Raw genomic sequence first — 24,499 nt, forward strand, 5'->3', positions numbered from 1 at the left:
AGCTGAAATATATAAATTTACATAAAATGACATGTAAGAGTATGTGTTTCTATAATTAATTAAGGGACATATTTGGAAAATTTTAAAAAAACTCAAAAAAAAGCTAATCTAAGTAGCTTTTCAAAAAGCTAGCTTATAAGTTAGCTTATAAACTACTTTTTGGCTTACCAAACACAACAACACAAAAAAAATTCGAAAAATAAGCTAGCTTATCAGCTAGCTATGACGCCCCAAACACAGCCTTAAACTCGCATCAAAAACTTTGTGGATCCATCAAATCAAGTTTGAAATGTAGTGTAAAACATAAACAATAAAAAGGTAAAATCAAACTGTAAACAGAAGGAATCCATCTGTTTATGTTTGTATTAATCAAATTAAATATGAGCAAAACTGAAAAGAAGAATTATGTTGATGATTGAGATGAGAGCTGAACCCAAGCAAATTCTTCTTGATATGCGAAACTCCCATCACAAGAGGCCTCACAAGTATACACAACAATGGTTGCCCAATCAAGGGAGTTGGTATCATTTTTAACATCCATGTAGTAAAGCAACTGTGGCAAAATCTGAACAACCAATTCATATAAATATACATATATGTTTATGATATGAGATCATGAAAGTGATAAAACAATAAATTTTTTTTAAAAAAAAATGTAAAGAAAAGAAGAAAACCTGAAATTCAAAAGCGCGATCGCTACCACAAGAAGTACATTTAGGTATCTCATGCCTTGATGGTTGCCCACTTAACATAGGCCACAATGGTTTAGAGTCCACATGCCTAGAATACCTGTTAAATTTTATTTTTTATTAAGTGAAAAATGGATATTCATTTTTTATAGTTTTTTCATATTTATAAAATGTAAATAAAAAAAAATGGACGATTAATTACCTTAACACTTGATCGGGTGCAAGGGCTATTCTTTTGCGGAAAGATTCCCAAGTCTTTGTATCACCTTCGTCCTTTATAACCAATAAAAAGAAAAGTTTTTTTTTAAATTAAATTATATAAAACTATAAAAGCATTTGTCATACCTCGTTATCAGTAGTAAGTAAAGCCTTTCGTAATTCTGGCATTTTTACATCAAATTCAGGATCATATTCAGTAATTAAAGGATTTCCATCTTCATTGGTGGTAGATTCTTCTGTGTCGAATTCAGATTCATCCTCATTGATGATCTCATATTCTGGCCATGTCACGTTGCTATCCGCTGTTTTTAAATAAATAATATGTAAATGACAAATGTACCCCTGAAAAAATAAATTAAGAGTACTAGCCTTTTGGTGCAGTGTCTTTGGATCCTTCTAATGATCTGCATTCCCCTTTATGAGCTGAACTCCAGTGAATAGTCTGCATGAAAGAAAACAAAAATTTTGAGAAATAAAGAATATTAAATTTTAGATTAATAATACTGAAATGATAAGAACCTGGTGTATCTTGGAACAATAACGTGCTGTTTTGCAGTTGCTACAAATTTTATCTCCTTTCCAAGTACCACACCAACTACAAAGTGGAGCTACAAAAACATATTATAAATTAGCAACTGAAAAAAAAGGTATTAGAATTTGTAGCAATGGGAATGTCAATTGCATATTGGAATCTGTTCCTTATAGAGAATTTGAATTCAGAAGGAAATTTTAATACCTGATGTTCCTAAAGGCTTGTCACTGCCATTGTTTTTAGGTGCTTCACTGGAGTAAAACTGATTGTTGCGAGGGAGTTGGCAACGAAAGACCTTAATACTTGTCAAACAATAACAAAGTATGAAAAAAAATTGGACAAGAAGAAAGCAAAAGCAATCTGACATATCAAGAATTGGATGTAAGGAATAAAAATATACTATTATTATACCTCCGAGATCCCTTGTCTGGGTGGTGTTTCCATTGCTCATGTTGGTCTTGAAGAAGACATGACATTGAGGGGCAGATGAATACAAATAAGGTTCTATGGAATGTTGATTCCTTATCTGTGAGAGGTGCGTAAGCCTAACAAGATAAATGGTTAGAAACTGTAGTGGAAGGAATAAGAATCACGAGTGGGGAAATGGTAGAAATACCTGAAGCAGGAATCGAAGAGGATCGCCACAGATGTCACAGAAATATGATTTACCAGAAGGCAAGTTAATCGGATCCAACCAAGCCTGAATCACCAATAATAAAACGATTCGATTCAAATTGTTTTTACAAACAAGTAATATTAATGATTAATCGAAGGAAGAAGAATTAGAATTTGAAGATACAGGGGTTCCTCCAGCTTTGCTCGGGAATAGATGGCGTAGAAGTGACCACTCATGTTCTGGTTTTTCGACAAAACCTAAGCCGACTGGCGCTTCTTCTTCGTCTACATCTCCATCTCCAACGTCTTCATCAATTCGCATATTAGTGAACTGAACTAAGGAATCACAATTCCCATTGCTGCTTGATTCTCTGGACATATTGGAATCAATACGTTTTGTTGAATTTCTGATTTTTCGGAAAGCAAATTTGATTTGCACCGCTGGGTTTTTGGGAAAAAATTAAAAGGGTTTAGGGTTTTGCAACTGATATAACTTAAAGAGGGAAAAAAATAAAAAATTTATTTTTTATGTTTGGTCCTCCTCATAAAGAACTTTCAAGTCTTGACCGAATTTAAAACCGTTTTTACAAAACAGTCTTAAATGTTAACTTTGTTAGCATTTAGCATCGAGTCCGTGTAATACTAGTTGGGCCAAATGGCCTTGGGCCTGTATGATATGCTCATAAAATTAACTCCAAGTCCAATTCGTGATAAAGAAATTTTGCTCCAAAAAACGTTATTGGCTCACCAAATAACGTTAATTTTTTATTATTTTTTACATTAGATTAAATAAAAAACACATTAAAAATTTTAATTTATAAATTCAAACCTACGTTTCAAATTAAAAATACATAAAAATTTAAACTTAGAAATTTAAACCTAGATTACTAATAAAAAACACAAAAAAATCAAAACATAAAAACTAATCACCGTATTTTTTATGACATTGCGTTGAATTTTAAAAAATATAACTTAATTTTTTGGTTGGGGTTGTGTGTTCAAAATTTTAGATCGTTAAGTGCTATCTTTTGGTTAAGAGCTTCTTCCGTTTTTTCATTCTTTTTTTCGAAAAAAAAAAAAAAAGGTAGATGTTTGTCTATTTTTTCCGAAAGTAATAGTCGTTTTTTTGAATGACGATGTCGCCCGTTTCCCTTTATCCCTTCCCGATGGTCTACGAAGGTGGACTTTCGGTGGACCCTCCCCCTTAGTGTCGTCGAAGTCATCATTGAGGTCGATGACAAAACACACATCCAACTCAGATGTTCTTGACCTTTTGTTGGAATCAGTGGTCAATTCCGAATGTGCCTCATATTAAGGACCCATTTTGGACCGTTATGAAAAATTAGCCATATTTTTTGGTCGTTGCCTAACTTGTATTGGTAGCACACGGTTGATAAAAAAATATTGAAATCGTTGCTACAACTTTTGTGCATATTTTTAAGATTTCCAAATATGTAATTAAATTTGGTGCAAGTCGCTCCTAGTTCATGTCATATTCCATTGACTGCGTCGTACGTCTAATATGGGGGCTTTCCTAATTCCACGTGAAAGTTGTCTAAAACGTGATTCCAATAACTTTGTCATGGTCGCATGTTGTCGGTTTGGTTATCTTCCAATATGAACATCCAAACGTTCGCTAACACCGCCTCCTCTTCTTCGGTCCAACCCCGAGTATTTTTTTTATACTATTTTCTTTCTTTTGTCTTCTTCTAGGTGGTGATTGAGTTTCTTGGACCCTTTTGTCGTCGTCGTCGTCGAGATTTGTAGGTTGAGATTGAGAAAATGATACTTGAGTTTGAGGTTGAGATGGTTGTGCTTGAAATTGTTGAGGTTGAGATGGTTGTGTTTGAATTTGTTGAGGTTCAGAAGGTTGTTATTGAAAAGCTTGAAATTAGGAATGACTGAATTTTTGTGGTATAGGTTTTTTGAAATAGTTTTGGGGTATATATGGTTGGTGAATAGATGTTGTTGACAGTGGCGAATCTAGAACAAAAAATCACGTTGTTCCTAAATTAAGTGAGCCCAATAAAAAAAAATCAACAACATTTTTAGGGTCGGGTCGGGTCGGCTCATCTACCTTAAAAGAACTGAACCAATTTAATCGGCTCATGTACCTTGTGCCACCGATTAAAAAAATTTTAAAAACGATTGAAATATAACTGAAAAATGTGTACGGTTTAACGAAAAACTAGTTAATTATTACTCCATTGAAAAAGCGGCGAACGGAGAGTGAGAGACTTTGGCATGTGGGCTTTCATTTTATTAGAACAACTTATTTATTTATTAATATTTTGAGAGTGCCGATTAATAGTGGTTAAATTTTTGTTATCAATCTCATAATTTAAAATAACAAATTGCCTATAATAACTTAAATTTTCTCTTTTTAAAATGTTTTTTTTAGAAAAAATTTAAAAAACAAACTCAAGGTAGGTCCTCTATTTTTTCTAAGGTAGTTCCTAATTTTTCTACCATATACATTGTAAATAAAATTGAGAACTACCTAAGCATATGGTGGATTCGCCCTTGGTTGTTGAGTTGGGGATATTAACATTTAAATGTAAATACCAACATGTGACCATGGATCATTTCCAGTGTTAGGGTGTTTGGAGTTATTTTGATTTGGATCGAAACCACCTCCTTCCTCCAAAGCTACTCACACAACCGAACCACCTTCAACTGGTCATGCTTCGGGTTCGGGTGTGAAGAACAAAGGCAAAAACTTAGCTGAGGAAGAAGATGAAGATGAAGACAAGGAGACCATTGTTGACCTGTTAAAACGAAAGAACAGTCGCAATGCTGACGATGATGCCAGTCGTGTGGCGCGAGAGGCTGAAGAAGCCGAACGCAAGCAAAAGGAAGCCCACGATCTCCTTGAGAGCCGAAAGACTCTCTTCCCTGCCTGGACCAGGGAACGTATGATTAAAGAGGCCATAGAAACTCCCAGCATACTATGGCTCGAGCCGGTTATATCATTCGACTGCAACAATACTGTCGACTCGCAGTTTGACATGCCGCTGACTCGAAAGGCGTTCATCTTCCACGCCTTCTCTAACATCTTTGAAGTCCCACATCCGAACGATAAGCTTGACAGGGAGCTCATTGACTTCTATCTGGAGGCTGCTCGTCCTCAATACCTTACTTGGAGCGCCCAGAAGATTGTAAACGTTCGGGTGCTGAAGCCTTATGCCGTAGGGAGGTTCACAAACGTTAAGTTCAAGCTCATTCGAGGATATGCAAGAACTGCTCATCTTATCTCCCTGGCGGATCTACCAAATCTAAATCCTCATGATTGGATTGTCCTGTACAATATCCTTTTGACTAATGAAGCCGAATATGGTCCCATCCTAGACCATGTCAAAAGGATGTTAGCATGCTACATCATGGAGGTTGCCCTAATGGATCAGGAGGTCGCCACAGTTTTCAAAAAGAAACCGAAGATAGCACCTGTGGGATCGGCCAGTGATCTAAACCAAATGCAAATGGGCAAGATTGATCCGAGGCGAAACTCGGTTATGTTCACTAGAGCAGAAGGACAGAAATGTCTCTTTGCTTTAGCTGATAAACACCTTTACACCACAGCTTGTTTGGAGCACGTTTTATCAATTATCAAACGGTGTAAAGAGAATTCGGCTGATGACATCAAGTACTTCAATGATATGATCCAGTGGTACATCCGGTTTAGACAGACCATCCTCTCCATCACCAAATGTCTGTTTAACACTGTAAAGAAGAAGGTACCTGCTTCAGCTGCTGGCCCAAGTAACAAGTGAAGGTCTCGCTCCAAATTGACGCAAAGGGGGAGATTGTTGGGCTGAAGTTTATTTTGATGTTGCGTCTTTTGGGCTCGATAGTTTAGCTATGTACACTCCGGTTTGGGCCTGTCCAACTGTGAGCCTTTTATGTATTATATATAAGTATATGCTTGCATGCATATTAGGTTAACGATTTTAGAGATTAACGAAATAGCGATTTATCTAGAGCATAACAGGTTTCTTTAATCGTTCTTGTAACCTTCTAATCCTCTACAGTTGATGTTCTTAATCGAGCTCTTATGAGGATTTTGTTTAATCATTCGACTTGTTTGATTCAATCTTGTCTTGTTCTTATTATTGCGTTCTTACTATTTTATATTCATATACTTGTTCAAGATCTAATCGATCTTCATTAATTAAAGGTTTTTTAAATCTCTTCAATATGAGGATATAGAAAGAAATTGATGTGTTTGTGGTGTGAAATGTATATAAAATATTTAGTATTTATAGGTAAAAGGTGGTATGGTTTAAATATAATAATTTATAATTATATAATTTTTTAAATTTATCAACGGATATATAGCAACAGTCGGCTTTGTGGCCGTTTTGAGCCAACCAATCCCATTCTCTATGAACATCCATGAAGATAGCCAAGCCACAACACATCTACGCCCCTTGGGTTGATGTTCACATGTGGGAAAGTCCACTACGTCGGCTTTGACGCGTAAGAACGCCCTCCATACCGAGTATGTAACGACCCAAATTTCAAGCCCGAAAATTTCATTTTTAAATTAACAATTCCATAAAAAAATTTACCAAATATTGTCGAATAAACAACACGTCACAAAATCATATTGTTGTGTCCCAAACCATAATGTCAAAAGTAATAAAAATCAGAGTACAGTCCCAAAAACTCCTTGCGGAAAACCATGTGTGCGTGTGATGCGCTGCTACACCGTCGGCTCCTTCCCCTTCAACGAAGAGGTACCTGAAACCAAAACCAAAACTGTAAGCACAAAGCTTAATGAGTTCCCCCATCATACCATATACCATACAATATCGTCGGTATCTTTCAACCGGTAACCTACATCGGTATCTTTCAACCGGTAACCAACATCGGTATCTTTCAACCGGTAACAAACATCGGTATCTTTCAACCGGTATCCGACATCGGTATCTTTCAACCGGTAACTGGGGACTATTTCACCCCTGCCACTAGCATACAATCTACAAATATAAACATACAGTCAGACATATTCAGGTACTGACCTACCCTTGGGTCCTACGGACCACTGTTAGGGAAACTAATCCCTACTATACACATAACATATCATCCAGATAAATCTCATAACCAGACCAAGATAATTATCACAAAGATCATTATCTTCTAAATACCCCTTTTGGGTGGGCCGACATTGTGGCCTTAGACCCACCCCTACTGGAAGGTAACTCACCTCAATGTCGTGTAGTGTTTGAATTATCCTCGGCGCACAAGTCGACTCCCTTCGACTCCTCGATCCCTACACGACGACCTTCAGTGTAACATCCCGAGTTTAGAAATGCAAGTTCAGGGCTCAAGGTGTAAATGTGAAAGGGCAACTCGGTGAGTCCATGGGTGGACTCGGCGAGTAGGGTCGCGACTCTGGTCGCGTGTTAAGTGGCCAACTCGGCGAGTCGCAGGATGGACTCAGCAAGTAGGCGCTGAGTGGAGAAAACCCTAATTTCGGAGGATGAGCCCTATATAAAGGACATTATACCCTCTCCCCAGCCTCTTTACCCTCTCTTGAAGTCCAGAAAACCCTAAGACGTGATTGTGAGGGATTTGAGTGCATTTGAACCTTGGAGAAGAGATTTTGGAGGAGATCTTGGAGAGTTAGGAGGCTTGGAGCAAGGGGCTTTGCTAAGATTCGGATCTCTCTTCTATTGGGGCTTCCTTTTGAGGTATTACTTCGTTTCTTGGGCTGTTATTCATCTAAAATCATCATTTTGGAGTGTGTGGAAAGTTTGGCTTGTGGTATTTCGAGTTTGAAGGTTAGATCTGAGGTTGCTACCTCAGATCTGGAATGGAGAAGGTTTAGAGTGCATTAAGTCCCTGTTCTTGAGTGTTTGGTGAAGCCATCTTGTCCTAAACCCTAGCCCTGGAGTGTAAATGCCTAGATCTCTTTGGATTCACGTAAAGTTTGCCACTTTACGTGATGGATGGGTTGTAGAAGGGTAGATCTACGTTTTGGATCAACTGCATGGCCTGGAAGGCTTCTGTATGGGTTAAGATCTAGAGGCACTCGGCGAGTCACAAAGGTGTACTCGGCGAGTTGCTTGAAGATGGACTGGGACTCGGCGAGTTGGAAGAACAACTCGGCGAGTAGGTTGAAGATAGCCTTGGACTCGGCAAGTCTGTTCTTGGACTCGGTGAGTCTGGTCGTGAGGTCCAAACTTCTTCTGGTTGAGCCATGAATCAGTGAGTCAAGGGAGGACTCGGTGAGTTGAGTGCGAGGGGACTCAGAGTCATGGGACTCGGCGAGTCTCGAGGTGACTCGGCGAGTCGAGTCGTGGATTGGGGAAGTTCTGAGCATGAGGACTCGGCGAGTCATAGGGTTGACTCGGTGAGTAGAGTTAGTCAGGAGGTTGACTTTGACTTTGACTTTGACCAAGGGTTGACCAGTTGACTTCCAGGGGCATTTTGGTAATTGTTGGCTTTTGTTTGAGTTCAGTGTTGGTGTTGGCTAGTGGTGGAGATCGTATCGGTGGTCGGAGCATCTTGGTCTTATCTTTCAGTCGGCAGTTGCGAGGTGAGTTATCCTCACTATATTAACATGGTCTAAGGCACCAAGGCCGGCCCTTTATCGGATCGAGATCCGGGTATTTGTTGTTATGTTATTGCTTGATATGTTTGCATCCTCGTAGCTAGGATGGTATATGTTAGAGACCTGGTTAAGGTCGGTATCCTGGTGTTTAGGATGATGCTATGCTAGTAACCGGTTAGGTCGGTATCCTGGTTAGGATGATGATATGTTATGTGATCTGCTAGATCGGCTTGTTGACTGTGAATTGTTATATGATTGTATGTTTATGTGCACATGGTTGTTGGACTGGGGTTGGGTTGAGGCGGGTCCTGCTTTGTGCTGTAGGCCAACATACCCAGGGCGGACCGGTTATTCCGAAGGCCCAGCGAGCGGTCCGGATAGGCTGTAGGCCCCAAGAGGGCGGACCAGACGTGCCGAGGCTCGGAGAGTGGACCAGGCCGACTGAAGGCCCAGTGCGGGCGGACCAGTCATATTGTAGACTCAGAGGGTAGACCAGGTGGATTGAAGGCCCGGTGCGGGCAAACCAATCACACTATAGACTCGATGTATATGGCTAGACTCAGAGAGTGGACCAGGTGGATTGAAGGCCCGGTGCTGGCGGACCAATCACACTGCAGACTCGATGTATATGGCTAGACTCGGAGGGTGGACCAGATGGGACTGTTGGCCGGTGCGGCGGACCAGTCACACAGTAGACACGAAGTGCATGGCTGTTCTGTGTTCTGATATGATATGGCATGTTATGCGTGTATGGTATATGTGGTTGGTATTTTGGGGGTATCTCACTAAGCTTTCGAGATTACAGTTGTGGTTTAATGTTTTTCAGGTTCTTCAGGAGACCGTAGCAAGGCAAAGGCGTGATCGTACCGCTCCTCATGATTATGTTTTATGATGTGGTTCTGGGAAGACTCTGATAATAATTGTATTGAAAAACTTTTTGTAATAACATTATGAAAATGAGTTGTTTTTGAAAAGTTAAAATTGGTTGAAATTTTATGGTCGTTACAAGTTGGTATCAGAGCCTTGGTTTGAGTGAATTGGAGGAACATTCGTGTGAATCCAGTCACAAATCAGGGAGAGTTTTTAAAAGAGAATTTAAAATGGTTTTCAAAATGAGTAAAGGGGGGACGCGGAGGTACGATCAGTCGGAGCCAGGAAGTAACCCCAAAATACCATACATGATATTTGTTTTTGAGCTTTGATAGAACAGCATGCTAGTATTAGGCTAGAGATCTTCAGGATTTCATGATAATGTTGCCTGATTTATGATGTAGCACCTGGTTCCTGGTACATAAAATTTATCTTAGTGTTTTTCATTTTTAGCCTTGGACTCGGCGAGTTGTAGGCCCGACTCGCCGAGTAGAGACGGGATCCAGAACACGTTTAAGTTGGCGACTCGGCGAGTCCCCGCTGTCTGATGAAACCCTAAATTTCAAGGGTTTGCACCCTATTTAAACCATCTTATCCGCCCCTAGGCTCGCCCCCTTCACCCTCAGAGCCCTATACTTCGTTCAAGCCTTGTTCCTTGTGAGATTAAAGCATTTTGGTGTGTTTTCTTGAAGATTTGAAGAGGGAATGAGAGTAGATCAAGAAGAGAAGAAGGAGGCCAGGAATATTTGGGTTATCTCAGTGATTTCCTTGAGGTATATCTCAGTTTCCCTCTGTTTTTATGCTTAATGTCCCTTGTAGCTCCATGAAAGTCCTTCTTGAGACTTTCCCCAAGCTTGTTTGTGTTTTAGGGTTCGTAATAAGTTGTTTAGCCTCTAGATCTAGGCATGATTGAGCTCCAGGAGCTTGGATCTACTGCCTTTATGGAGCCATATTGCATGAAAGCCCTAGATCTGCTCTTTTAGTGCATTTTGAGCCCTAAAACCCTCATGGGTGTTTATTTACACGTAAAGTTGGAAACTTTACGTGTTAATCAGGCCCTAGAAACCCAGATCGATGAATGGCATTAGCTGGATTCAAGCAGAATCGCGTGTTTAGTTTTTGCATGTGGCATACTCGGCGAGTCGTTTATCTGACTCGGCGAGTCGAGTCGCAAGTCCCTGAGTTTTCCCCTTTTTCATGTTGTGGGTTGGAGCATGAGTCATGGGGGTGTGACTCAGTGGGGCGAAAGCCAGACTCACTCATGAAGTAACTCGACGAGTCAATGCCATGAATCGGCGAGTTCAAGGCAATCTTCTTGCCTCAAGAACAGACTCGGCGAGTTGTTCATACAGCTCGGCGAGTCTCAGCATAGAGTGTTCTTCGGATGAAGAAGAACTCGGCGAGTTGTTCATACAACTCGGCGAGTAGGATGAAGGACTATTGGCCTTTAGTTTAGAAGGAGAACTCGTCGAGTCAATGCTTAACTCGACGAGTAAAGACGGGTCTATGGTCGGACAAAGGGATAGGGACTCGGCGAGTTGACAAGTCAACTCGGCGAGTCGGGCCAACTGATAGTTGACTTTGACTTGACTATTGATTGGTAAAGGGTAAATGGTCATTTTACCCTGAATTCGGTTAGTAGTATTTGACTAAGGGTTTTGTGGGAATTATAGCCGGAGGATATCCGGAGCGGCAGTAGCAGCAGACAGTCAGTTCCCACACAGATCAACAGCTACTTTGAGGTGAGTTTCCTTCCAGTAGTAACGGGTCTAAGGCACCAAGGTCAGCCCGTATAGACGAGATGTTAGTATTAGAGTGTGGTCCGAGCCCGTATCTCTTGGTTGAGTTGATTATGATATATGTCAGTATGATAGAATTGTCTATACTCGTTGTCTGTGTGATACTTGTATATTATGGGTTAGCAGCTGAGTGTGGGCGAGGCATGTATCTCTCTGAGAGTGGAGTGTGGGCGAGGCCCGTATCTCCCAGATAGAGGAGTGTGGGCGAGGCCCGTATCTCCCAGCTAGCGGAGTGTGGGTGAGGCCCGTATCTTCATGAGTGTGGGCGAGGCCCGTATCTCCTAGATGTTCATTGTATGTTTGTATGGTATGAGGTATTATGGGGGAACTGACTAAGCTTCGTGCTTACAGTTTTCAGTTTTGGTTTCAGGTACCTCTTCTTCGAAGGGGAAGGAGCTGGCGCGGTAGCGGCCCATCACACACATGCCTCGTATTCCGCACTATGAGATCTTGGGGATTTGTACTCTGACATTTATTATATTTTATGAAAATGTTTTCCAGACATGCGATATCTTTTATGAAATGTTATGATTGGTGAACGTTTTATTTCTAATGTTTTACTAAGTATATGTTTTAAAAATGAAATTTTTGGCTTGTATTTTTGGGACGTTACGAGTTGGTATCAGAGCCCTGGTTTGAGGGATTCGGACACACCTTCGGGGGTGACTGAACTCAAATCGAGGGATTAAAAGATTTTAAAGAAGAAAATATTTTCTAAAAGTTAAGTAAAGAGTTTTAAGAAGGAACGAAGTGTGTGATGTGCGCGACCGGCCGACCTCAAGTAAGTATTCCCCAAAGTACCCATACAAGCTTATGTTATGTTTATCGGTTTCAGTAGAACAGCATGCTAGACTAGGACTAAGGATCTAGGAGTGATGCCTTATGTGCCTGCTTTATGTGCTTCGTTGAATGAAAACTGCATGCTAGAACTGAGTAGACAGTAGTAGGATAGCCTGTTTAGGTTATACCTGATAGTATGAGTTTAGCATTGTATGCTAGTCGGTTTCTCTTTATGAGGATGGATTTGCTTGAGATTGTTTTCTGTGGTCTGAATGTTGTTTGCTTTGTGCTTTGTGGGATTCTGAGTGATGAGAGTTATACATTAGGTGAATACGTCGCGTCACATGTGCTCAGGGTTGAATAATCTTAGAGTGCTGGACTTGGCTCTATTGCGCATCTCTTGTCTGAGTCTAACCGTTGTAGAGCCGAGTCTGTTACTCGAATGATTATCTGAGCCTCACCACGTGTGATGGTATTCAGGTAATGGCTAACTGGCATTAGAAGGAGGCCTTCAGCAGCTAAGGACCGGGTAAAGTGGAGTTAGAGATTTTCCTAGGGCAAGCCTCGGATGAGTATAGCAGTGATCAATGCTAGTGAAAGGGGCCTGGTGGAGTCAAGGCAGTCCTTGGAGAAGGTACGGATAGATGTGGAAGGTAGTATGTGCTCGTACTACTGAAAGCAAAGGATCCGTACCCGAACCGAGGAGGACCAAGATAAGACCAGGAAACTTGTAGTAGGAGTGATCCCTCCGGAGGTATCAGTATCGCTAACGATTATTATTTATGTATTGCAGAATGGTGGTACTACGTTCGAGGCCAACAGTTGGCAGTACAGGAGAGGGATCGGGTTCGGGATTAGGATCCAAGCCAGTAGATGAGGGGCTACGCGAGTTCATCGCGTCAGAGATCACCAGAGGCATCCTTGAGTCGACCCCCATTATTTTCGGGTCGATCAAGGAAGGGATATTGGAGTTGATGGAGGATCGCCTCCGGGCATTCAAGAGCGACTTGGCATCCGGCCAGTCGGGATCTCGCACACTGTCCTTCAAGGACTTTCGGGGCAGTGGTGCGTCGGATTTTCATGGGGCGAAGGACCCCATAGCTGCCAGACGATGGATTGCAGACATTGAGTCTGCACAGATGATTAGCTTCTGCCCTGAGGGGTCGAAGGTGAAGTTTGCAGCAGGGTGTTTACGAGATCGAGCTAGGGATTGGTGGGAGTTCGTGGGTGACTCGTTGGGAGCCTCGGCTGTCGAGGCTATGACCTGGTCGGACTTCACGACCAGGTTCAGGGCAGAGTTCGCGCCGGCTGTCGAGCTTCAGCAGCTGGCCAGGGAGTTCTTGGACATGCGACAGACGACGGAGACTGTGGCGGAGATCACCTCCAAGTTACGGGAGAGGGCATTGTTGGTGCCCCAGTATGCGGGAGATAAGGATATGAGGAGGACCCGCTATCATGACATGCTACGGGCTGACATCCAGGAGCATGTTAGCTTTTCAGCTTGCCCTACCCTGGAGTCCATGATTGCCAGGGCGAGGGAAAGGGAGATTGATTTAGAGCACATTCGAAAGAGAAAGGCAGAGGCGGGGCAGATGGTTGGGGCTTCGGGGAAGAAGCCCAAAGGATCAGATGGGAGGCCGAAAGGCCAAGGAGGGCCGGGCCGCTGTGGGAAATGCGGCAGGTCGCATGAGGGAGCATATAGGTTGGGATCATCAGGCTGCTACAAGTGAGGCAAGACGGGGCACTTTAGCAGGGATTGTACTGCTCCTGTCTCGGTTGTTCAGGCATCTGAGTTGCTGTGTTTCCACTGCAACTAGAGGGGCCACAAGAGGACCAATTGCCCCCAGTTGACAACATCAGCGCCGGTTAAGGCGCCGGCTCCAGCTACCCTGCAGATTACAGATGGCCGGCAGGGCAAGGCAGAGGCTCCAGTGGTGAGGAGTCGGGCGTTTCAGCTGACTGCAGAGGAGGCACGTGCCGCACCTGATGTGGTGACGGGTATGATTCTTTCCCTCTATTTTATTTTTATGATGTTGTGTTATTGATATGTGCCCTGTATTTATGCGTTAGGATCGTTCCATATGAACGGTATCCCAGTTCAGGTGTTGTTTAACTCGGGTGCCACTCGGTCATTTGTTTCCCTTGCGCTTAGCAAGAGGTTCACTGAGTCCTCGGGCATGTTGGATTGCCCTTTAGAGGTAGAGATTGCCGATGATCGATCGGTACGAGCATCAGCAGTGTTCAGGGATTGTGTTCTGAGGTTATTTGAGGAGCGCTATTTGGTGGACTTGGTTCCCATTCCGTTGCGGGGGAACAAGGTGATTATAGACATGGATTGGTTGAGCCCTAATGGGGCGGTAATAGATTGCGCACGGCAGCTAGTGCGGATCAGGACCCCGAGTGGGAAAGAGTTGGTGATTCACGGCAAGAGGCCGCAGCATGGACCTGTAGTATGTTCAGCAGCGAGAGCTAGGCTCTACCTTCAGCAGGTTTGTGCGGGATATGCTGCGTATGTTCTGGATACCCGGGAGACGGGTAAAGCGATGGTGAGCGAGGTTCCAATGGTGCGTGACTACATTGATGTTTTCCCGGAGGAGCTTCCTGGAATACCTCCGGAGCGTCAGGTAGAGTTCAGGGTCGACCTAGTTCCTGGTGCGGCTCCGATAGCCAAGGCACCCTATCGGTTGGCTCCTCCCGAGATGTAGGAGTTGTCTACGCAGCTGTAGGAGCTTCTAGACAGGGAATTTATTTGACCGAGCAGTTCACCCTGGGGAGCCCCAATCCTGTTTGTGAAGAAGAAGGACGGGTCGTATCGGATGTGTATAGATTACCGGGAGCTGAATAAGGTAACGGTGAAGAACCGTTACCTACTCCCGAGGATTGATGACCTCTTTGATCAGTTGCAGGGAGCATCTTGGTTCTCCAAGATCGATTTGCGTTCAGGTTATCATCAGATGAGGGTCAGAGAGGAGGATGTATAGAAGACCGCGTTCCAAACGCGCTATGGCCATTATGAGTTCGTGGTGATGCCGTTTGGGCTCACCAATGCTCCTGCCGCGTTCATGGACCTCATGAACCGCGTGTGTAGACCGATGCTGGATCGGTCGGTGATAGTTTTCATTGATGACATCTTGGTTTATTCCAAGACGCAGGTGGAGCATGAGGAGCATCTGAGAGAGGTTTTGGAGACCTTGAGGAGGGAGAGCTTGTACGCCAAGTTCTCCAAATGTGAGTTTTGGTTGCGCGAGGTGCAGTTTCTTGGGCACCTCGTCAACCAGAACGGGATTTCAGTAGACCCGGCCAAGGTGGAGGCCGTGATGAGATGGGAGGTTCCGAAGTCTCCATCCGAGATTCGAAGTTTCCTAGGATTAGCAGGGTATTATCGGAGATTCATTAAGGATTTTTCCAAGATAGTCGTACCCCTGACACGGTTGACTAGGAAAGTCGTGGTCTTTCGATGGGGGCCTGAGCAGCAGGCAGTGTTCGAGATTCTGAGGCAGAGATTGTGCGAGGCGCCAATCTTATCCCTGCCCGAGGGCGTAGAGGATTTTGTGGTGTATTGTGATGCGACTATCTCGGGATTAGGCGCAGTATTGACGCAGAGGGGACATGTCATTGCTTATGCCTCGAGGCAGCTGAAGCCTCACGAGGCGAACTACCCGATGCATGATTTAGAGTTGGGGGCGGTGGTCTTCGACCTCAAGATATGGCGGCATTATCTATATGAGATCCTTTATCACCCGGGGAAGGCCAATGTGGTGGCCGATGCGCTTAGCTGCAAGGCGGAGCCGATCAGGGATATTTGCATGAGGATGACTGTGGTGACTCCCCTGTTAGAGCAGATTCGGGAAGCTCAGCAGGAGGCTATGAAAGAGGAACATCGGAAGAGTGAGCATATAGTGGGTCAAGTTACCTCCTTCGATTATGATAGCCGAGGGTTATTGACACTACACCGTAGGGTGTGGGTGCCGTATCATGGAGGCGTGCACCAAATTTTGATGGAGGAGGCGCACAAATCCCGATTCTCTATTCATCCAGGGGCAACGAAGATGTATCGGGATCTTCGCCTAGACTATTGGTGGCCTTGCATGAAGCGAGATGTGGCGTGGTACGTCGAGCGGTGCTTAACCTGCAGGAAGGTCAAGGCCGAGCATCAGAGACCACACGGCAAGATGCAGCCGTTGGATCCCGTTGTGGAAATGGGAGGATATTACGATGGATTTTATCACAAAGCTTCCATGGACGGCGCGAGGAGTAGATTCGATTTGGGTCATCGTGGATCGATTGACCAAGAGCGCCCATTTTATTCTGATTCAGGAGAGTATCTTGGACGAAAAGTTGGCCGATATCTATATCAGGGAGATAGTGGCGCGGCACGGGGTGCCAGTGTCAGTGATATCAGATCAAGATGTGCGGTTCACTTCCAGGTTTTGGAAGAGGTTTCATGATGAGTTGGGCACTCGTCTGCATTTTAGCACCACCTTTCACCCGCAAACGGATGGTCAGAGCGAGCGGACCATCCATACCTTGGAGGATATGTTGTGGGCATGCGTGCTAGACTTCGGTGGTAGCTGGGATATTTATCTTCCCTTGGATGAGTTCTCGTACAACAACAGCTACCACGCAAGTATTGACCGTCCCCCATTCGAGATGTTGTATGGACGGAGGTGCAGGACCCCAATATGTTGGGGTGAAGTTGGCCAGAGGGTCATGAGGAGCACCGAGGTGGTGCTCCAGACGACCGAGAGGATCCAGCAGGCTTCAGACTGCGCAGAGTCGGCAGAAAAGTTACGCCGACAAGCGTCGACCAGACCTGGAATTCCAGGTCGGGGATATGGTTCTCCTGAAAGTGTCGCCTTGGAAATGCGTCATTCGATTCAGGAAGCGGGGCAAGTTGGGCCCGAGATACATTGGTCCGTTCAGGGTTGTAGCCCGGGTAGGCAAGGTGGCATATAGGTTGGATCTACCAGCCAAGCTCAGTCAGATCCACAGCACCTTCCATGTTTCCCAGCTGCGGAAGTGCCTCGTGGATGATTCAGCGGTGGTGCCGTTAGAGGATATATAGGTTGATGACAGCCTGAACTACATTGAGCGCCCAGTCGCGATCCTCGAACGGAAGTCGAAGGATCTAAGGAACAAGAGGGTGGAATTAATGAAGGTGCAATGGTAGCACCGAAAGGGTTTGGAAAGCTACGATTGCAGATCAGGATCTGAAGTCATACGCAGAATAGTTATTAGACTTATCCAAGTGGGAGACTGTTGGATTAGTGTCTAAGTCCATAACTATTTTGGTATGTACTTGACCCGATGGTGCATGGTCCTTTTGGGTTGCCTTCACCAAAGCAACTTGATAGGATGAATTATGGAGAGAAAGGATTAAATATGATTTATTAATATATTATGGGAATAATATATTAAAGGAGAAATCATATTGTTCAATTAATATTAGTCAATAATTAATTGGTAATTAGTTTTGTGACTAAAAGAGATTAATTAAACTTAAGGGACTGGAATTGTAATTATAAGATAATTGCAATTTGGGCCATGGATTGCCTTTTATTATAAGGTGGACGAATTCTATGGGGGAAGCCCATATGAAATCGTCCAAGGCCTTAAGGAAAGGGCTCCATGGGTTGCTTAGGGCTTAAGCATCCAAATTAGGGTTTCCTTGTTAGATAACCCTAATTGCCTCACTATATATAGACCCCTTAAGGACCAAAAACGTGGCTAAGCAACCTTCTAGGGTTTCACACGTTTTTGGGCAGCCTCCATCCTCTCTCCTCTTCATCCTCTTGCTTATGGTGTTTGTGAACCATTAGAGGAGTGACACTTGTGACTCTAAGCCTTCCAAAGTCAATTCAAGAAGGAATTGGGATTGTTATTGCTACATAACAATCAAGGTAACATCTTAAACCTAATTATATGTTAATATCGATTTCCATATGCTAGAATTAGGGTTTATAGTCTTGGATTCAAAGCATGTACAATAAAGAAACTTAGATCCAAGCATTAGGGTTTGTATGAGCACATAGGATGTCTTATGACCAAAACCCATCAGTGGTATCAGAGCCTAGCTTGGTTTCAATTGTATTGATGCATTGTATAACTGGAAAATTCGTTTTTTGGGTTTCTGGAGGCTGGACTCGCCGAGTCCATAGCTGAACTCGCCGAGTCCAAGGTGACTCGACGAGTCCAAGCCTGACTCGACGAGTCAACTCGTCAGATGGAGGGTATTTTGCGATTTCTTGCTGTTTTTGCATTGGGATAGTTACCTTATCATGTTAGATCAATATTAATCTGATTATATGATATATTTGACTATAATTTTAATCTAATTGAAGATATTTATCAACTAATAAGATAATTGTTTCCTTATAAGATAATTGATTAATTATTTTGACTAAATTGATAAATTGTTTTGCAAGAAATCATTAAACAAATCAAATATGGATAATTATGTGATTAAATGTTAATTTAAATTATTTGTTTTTGATCCTTGTTGTTATGAAAAGTTTCATATTTTTCCCTTTAGGTTTTATAGTTTAAATTTGAACCCAAAAGTTTTGTTGTTTTTGAAATTTAAATAGTTAAAACCCTAATGTTTTGAAAAAGGTTTCAAAACTTGCCCTCAAGTTTTGGAATTTAAATTTTGATTAAATGGTTTAATTTTGATGTATATTTAAATTCTAAACCCTAATGTTTGAAATGTTTCAAAACTTGCCCTTTCAAAACTTGCCCTCAAGTTTTGGAATTTAAAAGTTGATTAAAAGTTTAATTAGGAATGTTAAATTCTAAAACTCTTGTATTGTTTTGAAAAAGTTCAAACCACACCCTTATGGTTTTATTAATTAATTATGGTGTAAAATTAAAAGAGGTTTAATAAATCCATAAAAGTTTTGGTTTACAATTTAATTGAATTAAAGGTATAATTGTTAAATTTGACCACCTAATATTTTAAAAGTATAAAATACACCATGTACTATATATAACATTAAAAGTCTAACATTATATATATGTATGAGTAAATGTCAGTCTTACCGTTAGTAGACCTCATTCACGAAGCTGGTCTATAAGGGGTGTTTAAGGAAATTGCCTATAAAATGGCGATTGAATGGGTATCCACTCTTACCCACCGCACTCTTGACTAGTGGAGGGTCGTTAGCCGAACGGGTAGGATAGGACGAAACCTTCCATTATAAGTATAATGAATTATAAAAATAACTAAATGTTTTCAAAATTCCCAATCATAGTTACTTAGGCAAAAGTGAATTGATGCAATTCCATGAAATTACACTTTGTGCCCTTGCGAAGACGTTAGTGGAGCGTGTGTGGTTTACCGGAACACTAAATGGTTCTAAGCAAAGGTAGCAAAGGGTGACTCAATGTTTGTCATAGTTTGGTGGAGCGTGTGTGGTTTACCGGCACAAAGAATAGGTGACTGTAACATGTGAGGGCACCATGTAAGTTTGCATGGTTATTCACACCCACTTTGTGATCCTCGGCATCCTAGTCACAAACAAGAGGGGCATATCGAGATTTAAACATGCCATTGAAAGTTCAATGAATCTCAAAGGATCTAGGAGTTTTCATAGATTTAAAACTTAAAATTTCTTTTTCGTTTTTCATGGTGGAAATTAGTGAATCATCATTCACTTACCTTCAAATGTTCTGCAATTTGGGTTACGGCATCCCTCTCCCGAGTTGTAGAATGTTGTGTTGGGTCCTAGCCTTAGTATCTCATTTTGGTGATTTACTAAGGACTCAATCAATCAACTAACTTGAATTCGTTTTTCTCCCGTTTTTTAGATGTCAAAGTTTGACAACTATGGTCTTCTCAAATCCCGTGGAATAAGTATTCCACATGAAGATGATATTCCACGATTCGATCGAGGAACAAGAGATCATACTTCACTTCGTCCTCCTCCTCCAATTATTCTCCCTAACCCACAAGTTCGAAGACTTGAAAAGTTCAAGATCACTCAAGCCCTTTTGGCATGTAAACATAAAGAAGGAAAGTCAATGTGTGCACACGTCCTAGGGATGAAGTCACACATTGATAGGTTAAGAATGTTGGGATCCGTTGTCTGTGAGGAAATGACTATTGATTGGGTTCTTCAGTCACTTCCTAACTCATATAGTGAGTTCATAAGAGAGTACTATATGATGAACTGCGACGTGACCCTTAGAGATCTCACCTATATGCTTATTGCTGCTGAATCAGCAATGGTTTGGCGCAATAGAAAAGCAATGATTGGTGAATCCACCTTCGAGAGCTCTATGGATGTAGACAATGGCGACGAAAGACATGCAATGATCGAAAAGTTTGATCATAAGAGAAAGGCGATGTCTGAAGTAGTTCCATGTGTTGTTCCAAAAGAGTCAATTTGCTTTTATTACCAAGAGAGGGGGCATTGGAGACGAAACTGCCCTATTTACCTAAGAGATATAAGATATGGGAGAGTCAAAACGTATGGCTCTGCTTTAGGTAATATCCATTGACTAACTCTTTTAAGTTTCTATTCTAGATTCTTAAAACATAATGTGATAAGATTACAATTGATGTTTTGTAGGATCGAAGAAAAGAAAAGGACGCTTAAGGGAAGAAGTGAGCAGAATCTAACCGAGAAGGAATGGATTTCGATCGCATTACTTGAAGATTAGATTCTTGAGCTACTACATAGAGTTAGAATTAGATTGCTAAGAAATATGTACTAGCATAGTTTTTCAATGAGATGCACTGTAAGGACAAATTTTTCCGCAATAAAATAAAATTTTGATTTTATACTATTTATTTATCCTTGCAATGGCGTATGTGAAAAAATAGATGTTTGAATGTTTCTATTATTAGCAATAATGGATTTGATTCTTAATTATATTATTTATGGAAAGTCGAGAATTTACCAAATAGGGAGAGTTTCTCATCGCCCAAGTTTCAATTGGACAGAAATTCGGAATCATGAAACTTGGTTGCACGATGAATGAGAAATTTCATATTTGGAAATTAGACTAATTCATTGACAAAGTGTCAAGTGAAGGACTTGGAGATCGAATACACAAAGTTGTGTGTTGATCAAGTCCACCATAAGAGTAACAAAGATATTCACCATGATTTACTAAAGGTTTAGTAAATATGATTACACTTACAAGATTAAGTGTAATTCTGAATTGATTAAAGGGTTTAGATCAATAGCAGAACGAATAAGAAGAATCAAGTAGGCAGAAAGATAAAAGTTTCTCCATTCTAAGAAGATGGGAGAGTACATTTTATGCTTTATGATAGGTCTTAATGATTAAGAACCATATCTTAATTGATCCTCTTAATGAGTCTTAGTATAATTGTATGTCTAAGAAGAGGAATCAAGAATTGAAGAAATGGTTAAATCAAGAAGTCAATCATACTTCGTTCCAAAACATGTCTTAGAGTTAAGATTGTGACAATGAGTGACAAGTATTAAAAGGTTTATAACATTCATCAAATGTGGAAAGTTGTGATGTCTTAGATAAGACAAAGACCAACTAGGACCAATTTATGAAGTGTTTGATAAAAAAAAAAACTACACTAACTCTTGAATATTTGTTTGTCAAGAAATGTTTATTGACAAGAGAATCTTATATGACAAGGAGTCAGTGGGAGTCTTAATTGTCTTGGAAGGTTTAAAGAAAAAATCAAATAAACGTTATTGGTCATCACTAGCACACGAGTTGAGGTTTACAACCCATCGTGTTGACATTATTTTGTTTCTGTGCCAATCCAATCGAGTTAATTATGCATGTGAGTCCTATGAGTTCTCATTTGAATGCATAAAAGGCAAGGACCATAATCAATGAAAAGTACATTGATAAGAAAAGGTGAGCTGCTTAACTACTTGGAAGACGTGGTGGGCAGCTGTGCTACCATAAGGCAAGAAATCGAGATTAAGAAAGTTCGATCCATATGAGGTTGAATTTGTCCTAAACTTTGGTTTTGACAAATTCACATGGATAGGAACAAATACACCGTTTAAATCTAGGTGTCATAAGATTTCCTCCTTCATGAAAATGATTGTGAGGAAATGCTTTCACTAAGAAAGATTTTAAGAAGATAGTGATTGTAAAATTGCATTCTCGAATTCGATTATGGCTACAGTATCCCTTTCCATAATTTAAATTGTGAGGTTTGGCAATTAGTCTTAAGTGTTTAGACACACATATGAACTATCTAAGGTAAAGGTGTATAAGTTCAAGAAGCCTTGATAAAATATTATCAAAGCATTAAGTATTAGAAACATGGACTTAAGAAATTCAATAGGTATTGTTTTTCTGAAAGTTAATATGTTTATGAATACATGTCGAAGCTAGTGGGAGCATAAGTGTTATGTTTTATAATAATCATCATGATAGTGGGAGCATAAATGTTATGATTGTATGATTATTAAGGCATGTATTGCAAGTTGGCAATATTAATTATAGAAAACAAGAGTTATACCTTGCAAAGTCGTAAGGGTTGTAAAGTTGTTTTGCTATAATTAAGGGAGAGAATATTATGCTTCATTTCAAATCTAAAGGATTAGATTGAGAAATGTTAATAAATTTAGTCAAAGGTACATAGTGTGTTCTTAAAAATTTCGATTATGATTATGGCATTCCTCTTCACAATTCGAATTTTGAGAACATAGCAAATAAAACATTATGCGTCGTGTCCCATACGCTTCGGGTATAGGATCGATTGCAAATGCTTTAATGTTTGACCATTCTAAAATTTTCCAAATGTCTAGCGCATTTAGAGGGAAAAAGGACTAGAATCGGTTTTGACTAAAATAATTAAACAGCTATCAAAGGACAATCCAAAGTTCAACGAGGATTGGTTGCTTGTGAGTAGTTGGAAGCATGGTATTAGATGGACCATATTGACATTATTATGAATAGAAAAGATTCTATTAAGAATAAGTTGTCATATGGAAAATATGGAAATGTTTCCATATTGGATGGACCATATCGACATCATTACGAATAGGTAAGATTCTATTAAGAATGAGTTGTCATATGGAAAGTATGGAAACGTGTCCATATTGAGAATGGATATTGAAAATTTATGACTAGATTAGAAACTTTTATGCAAAGGATGTTCAAAGGAATGTACTTTGAGTGAGAGACATCATATCTAAGGAATTGTCTTGTAACAATCTCCGTTAGAGGACTTTGTAATATCATTGGCAATAGTCTTTGTGACTTTGGTGCAGTGACATTACGAAATGATCATTGCATAAAATGTTAGAATCTAACATATTCTATAAGTAACAAGAATTTGATATTCTCACACTTATGAAAAAGGATTCGGAGTTGTGAAATGAGTATGATTGGAAATGTGTTCAATGTGATCTATTTCACAAAGTAAGAACCATAGGAAAACATTGTGTGCATGCTAGGAGCATGGGACAAGTGTTGTAATTCAAGTAAGAAGTTGATTAACCGAAACAACAAATAATGAGTAATCAATATGGTGAAAAATAAAAGGCGTTTTATTTATACTCAAAGGTTTGAGGCCATATGGGATTAGTATTATTCTTGTGTTTCACATTTGCATGTTTTGACTTCCAGAATAATTCAGTTTATTAAGAATAATCGAATTATTCGAACGGGCCACAGTCGTTCATATGTTGGAAGTAGATATGAATGAAGACTGTCGTGAATTGGTGTGTGGATTGTCTAAAGAGCATTAGACATAAGCAAATGTTTGCTGCAACGTTCATGAGTGCTTATGAATATGATTTGAGCATTGGATTAAACCCATGCTCACTTGGATCACTCCACGGATTGTATCACGAGTAATTGGTGAGACGATAACATCTTATATTCTTGAAAACGAGATGTGTGAGTTGTATCTTGCAAATCGGTTGCACATTGATATTATGTAAACACACTAGTAACTTGGTGTTATAAAACATATTGTTGTGTGTGATTCGGTGAGTAAGTGCAAGCAAGCATTGTATAAAAGTTTATCCGTTCCTTTTATCCAAGGTAGGATAAAAGCGATATCTTTGGGCCCCTCGATGATTTAGTGATGACAAACGTAAATGCTCGGTCGGGCTAGGGCTAATTTGATTTGTTCAATTAGTCAGTCGTCATAAATCGGGAATCGAGATATAGTACAAAGAGAATGATTTGAAATCATATCTCATATGATATCTAGAATGGAGGAATATATGATCCCTTATCTAAGGACAAGTGTATCTGATAGGATCAGAGTTGACAGCGGCTTTGGAAAGCTACGATTGCAGATCAGGATATGAAGTCATACGCGGAATAGTTATTAGACTTATCCAAGTGGGAGACTGTTGGATTAGTGTCTAATTCCATAACTATTTTGGTATGTACTTGACCCGATGGTGCATGGTCCTTTTGGGTTGCCTTCACCAAAGCAACTTGATAGGATGAATTATGGAGAGAAAGGATTAAATAT

At 40.9% G+C, this 24,499-nt stretch overlaps 1 protein-coding gene across 1 annotated transcript; it reads right to left on the reverse strand.

Moving 5' to 3' along the window:
• Window positions 1-242: 242 nt before the first annotated feature.
• LOC111918960 (uncharacterized) lies at window positions 243-2,875 on the reverse strand. The gene is made up of 10 exons (XM_023914576.3): window positions 2,240-2,875; window positions 2,057-2,140; window positions 1,852-1,985; window positions 1,645-1,742; window positions 1,428-1,516; window positions 1,278-1,350; window positions 1,035-1,210; window positions 892-962; window positions 675-789; window positions 243-565 (listed from the first exon to the last, which is right to left on the reverse strand). Exons 1-10 carry the CDS (start codon window positions 2,432-2,434, stop codon window positions 404-406), a joined length of 1,197 nt encoding a protein of 398 aa, XP_023770344.1. The 5' UTR covers window positions 2,435-2,875; the 3' UTR covers window positions 243-403.
• Window positions 2,876-24,499: the final 21,624 nt, after the last annotated feature.

This window comes from Lactuca sativa, chromosome 8, assembly GCF_002870075.4.
Source record: "Lactuca sativa cultivar Salinas chromosome 8, Lsat_Salinas_v11, whole genome shotgun sequence".
In the NCBI taxonomy this organism is placed as follows: Eukaryota; Viridiplantae; Streptophyta; class Magnoliopsida; order Asterales; family Asteraceae; genus Lactuca; species Lactuca sativa.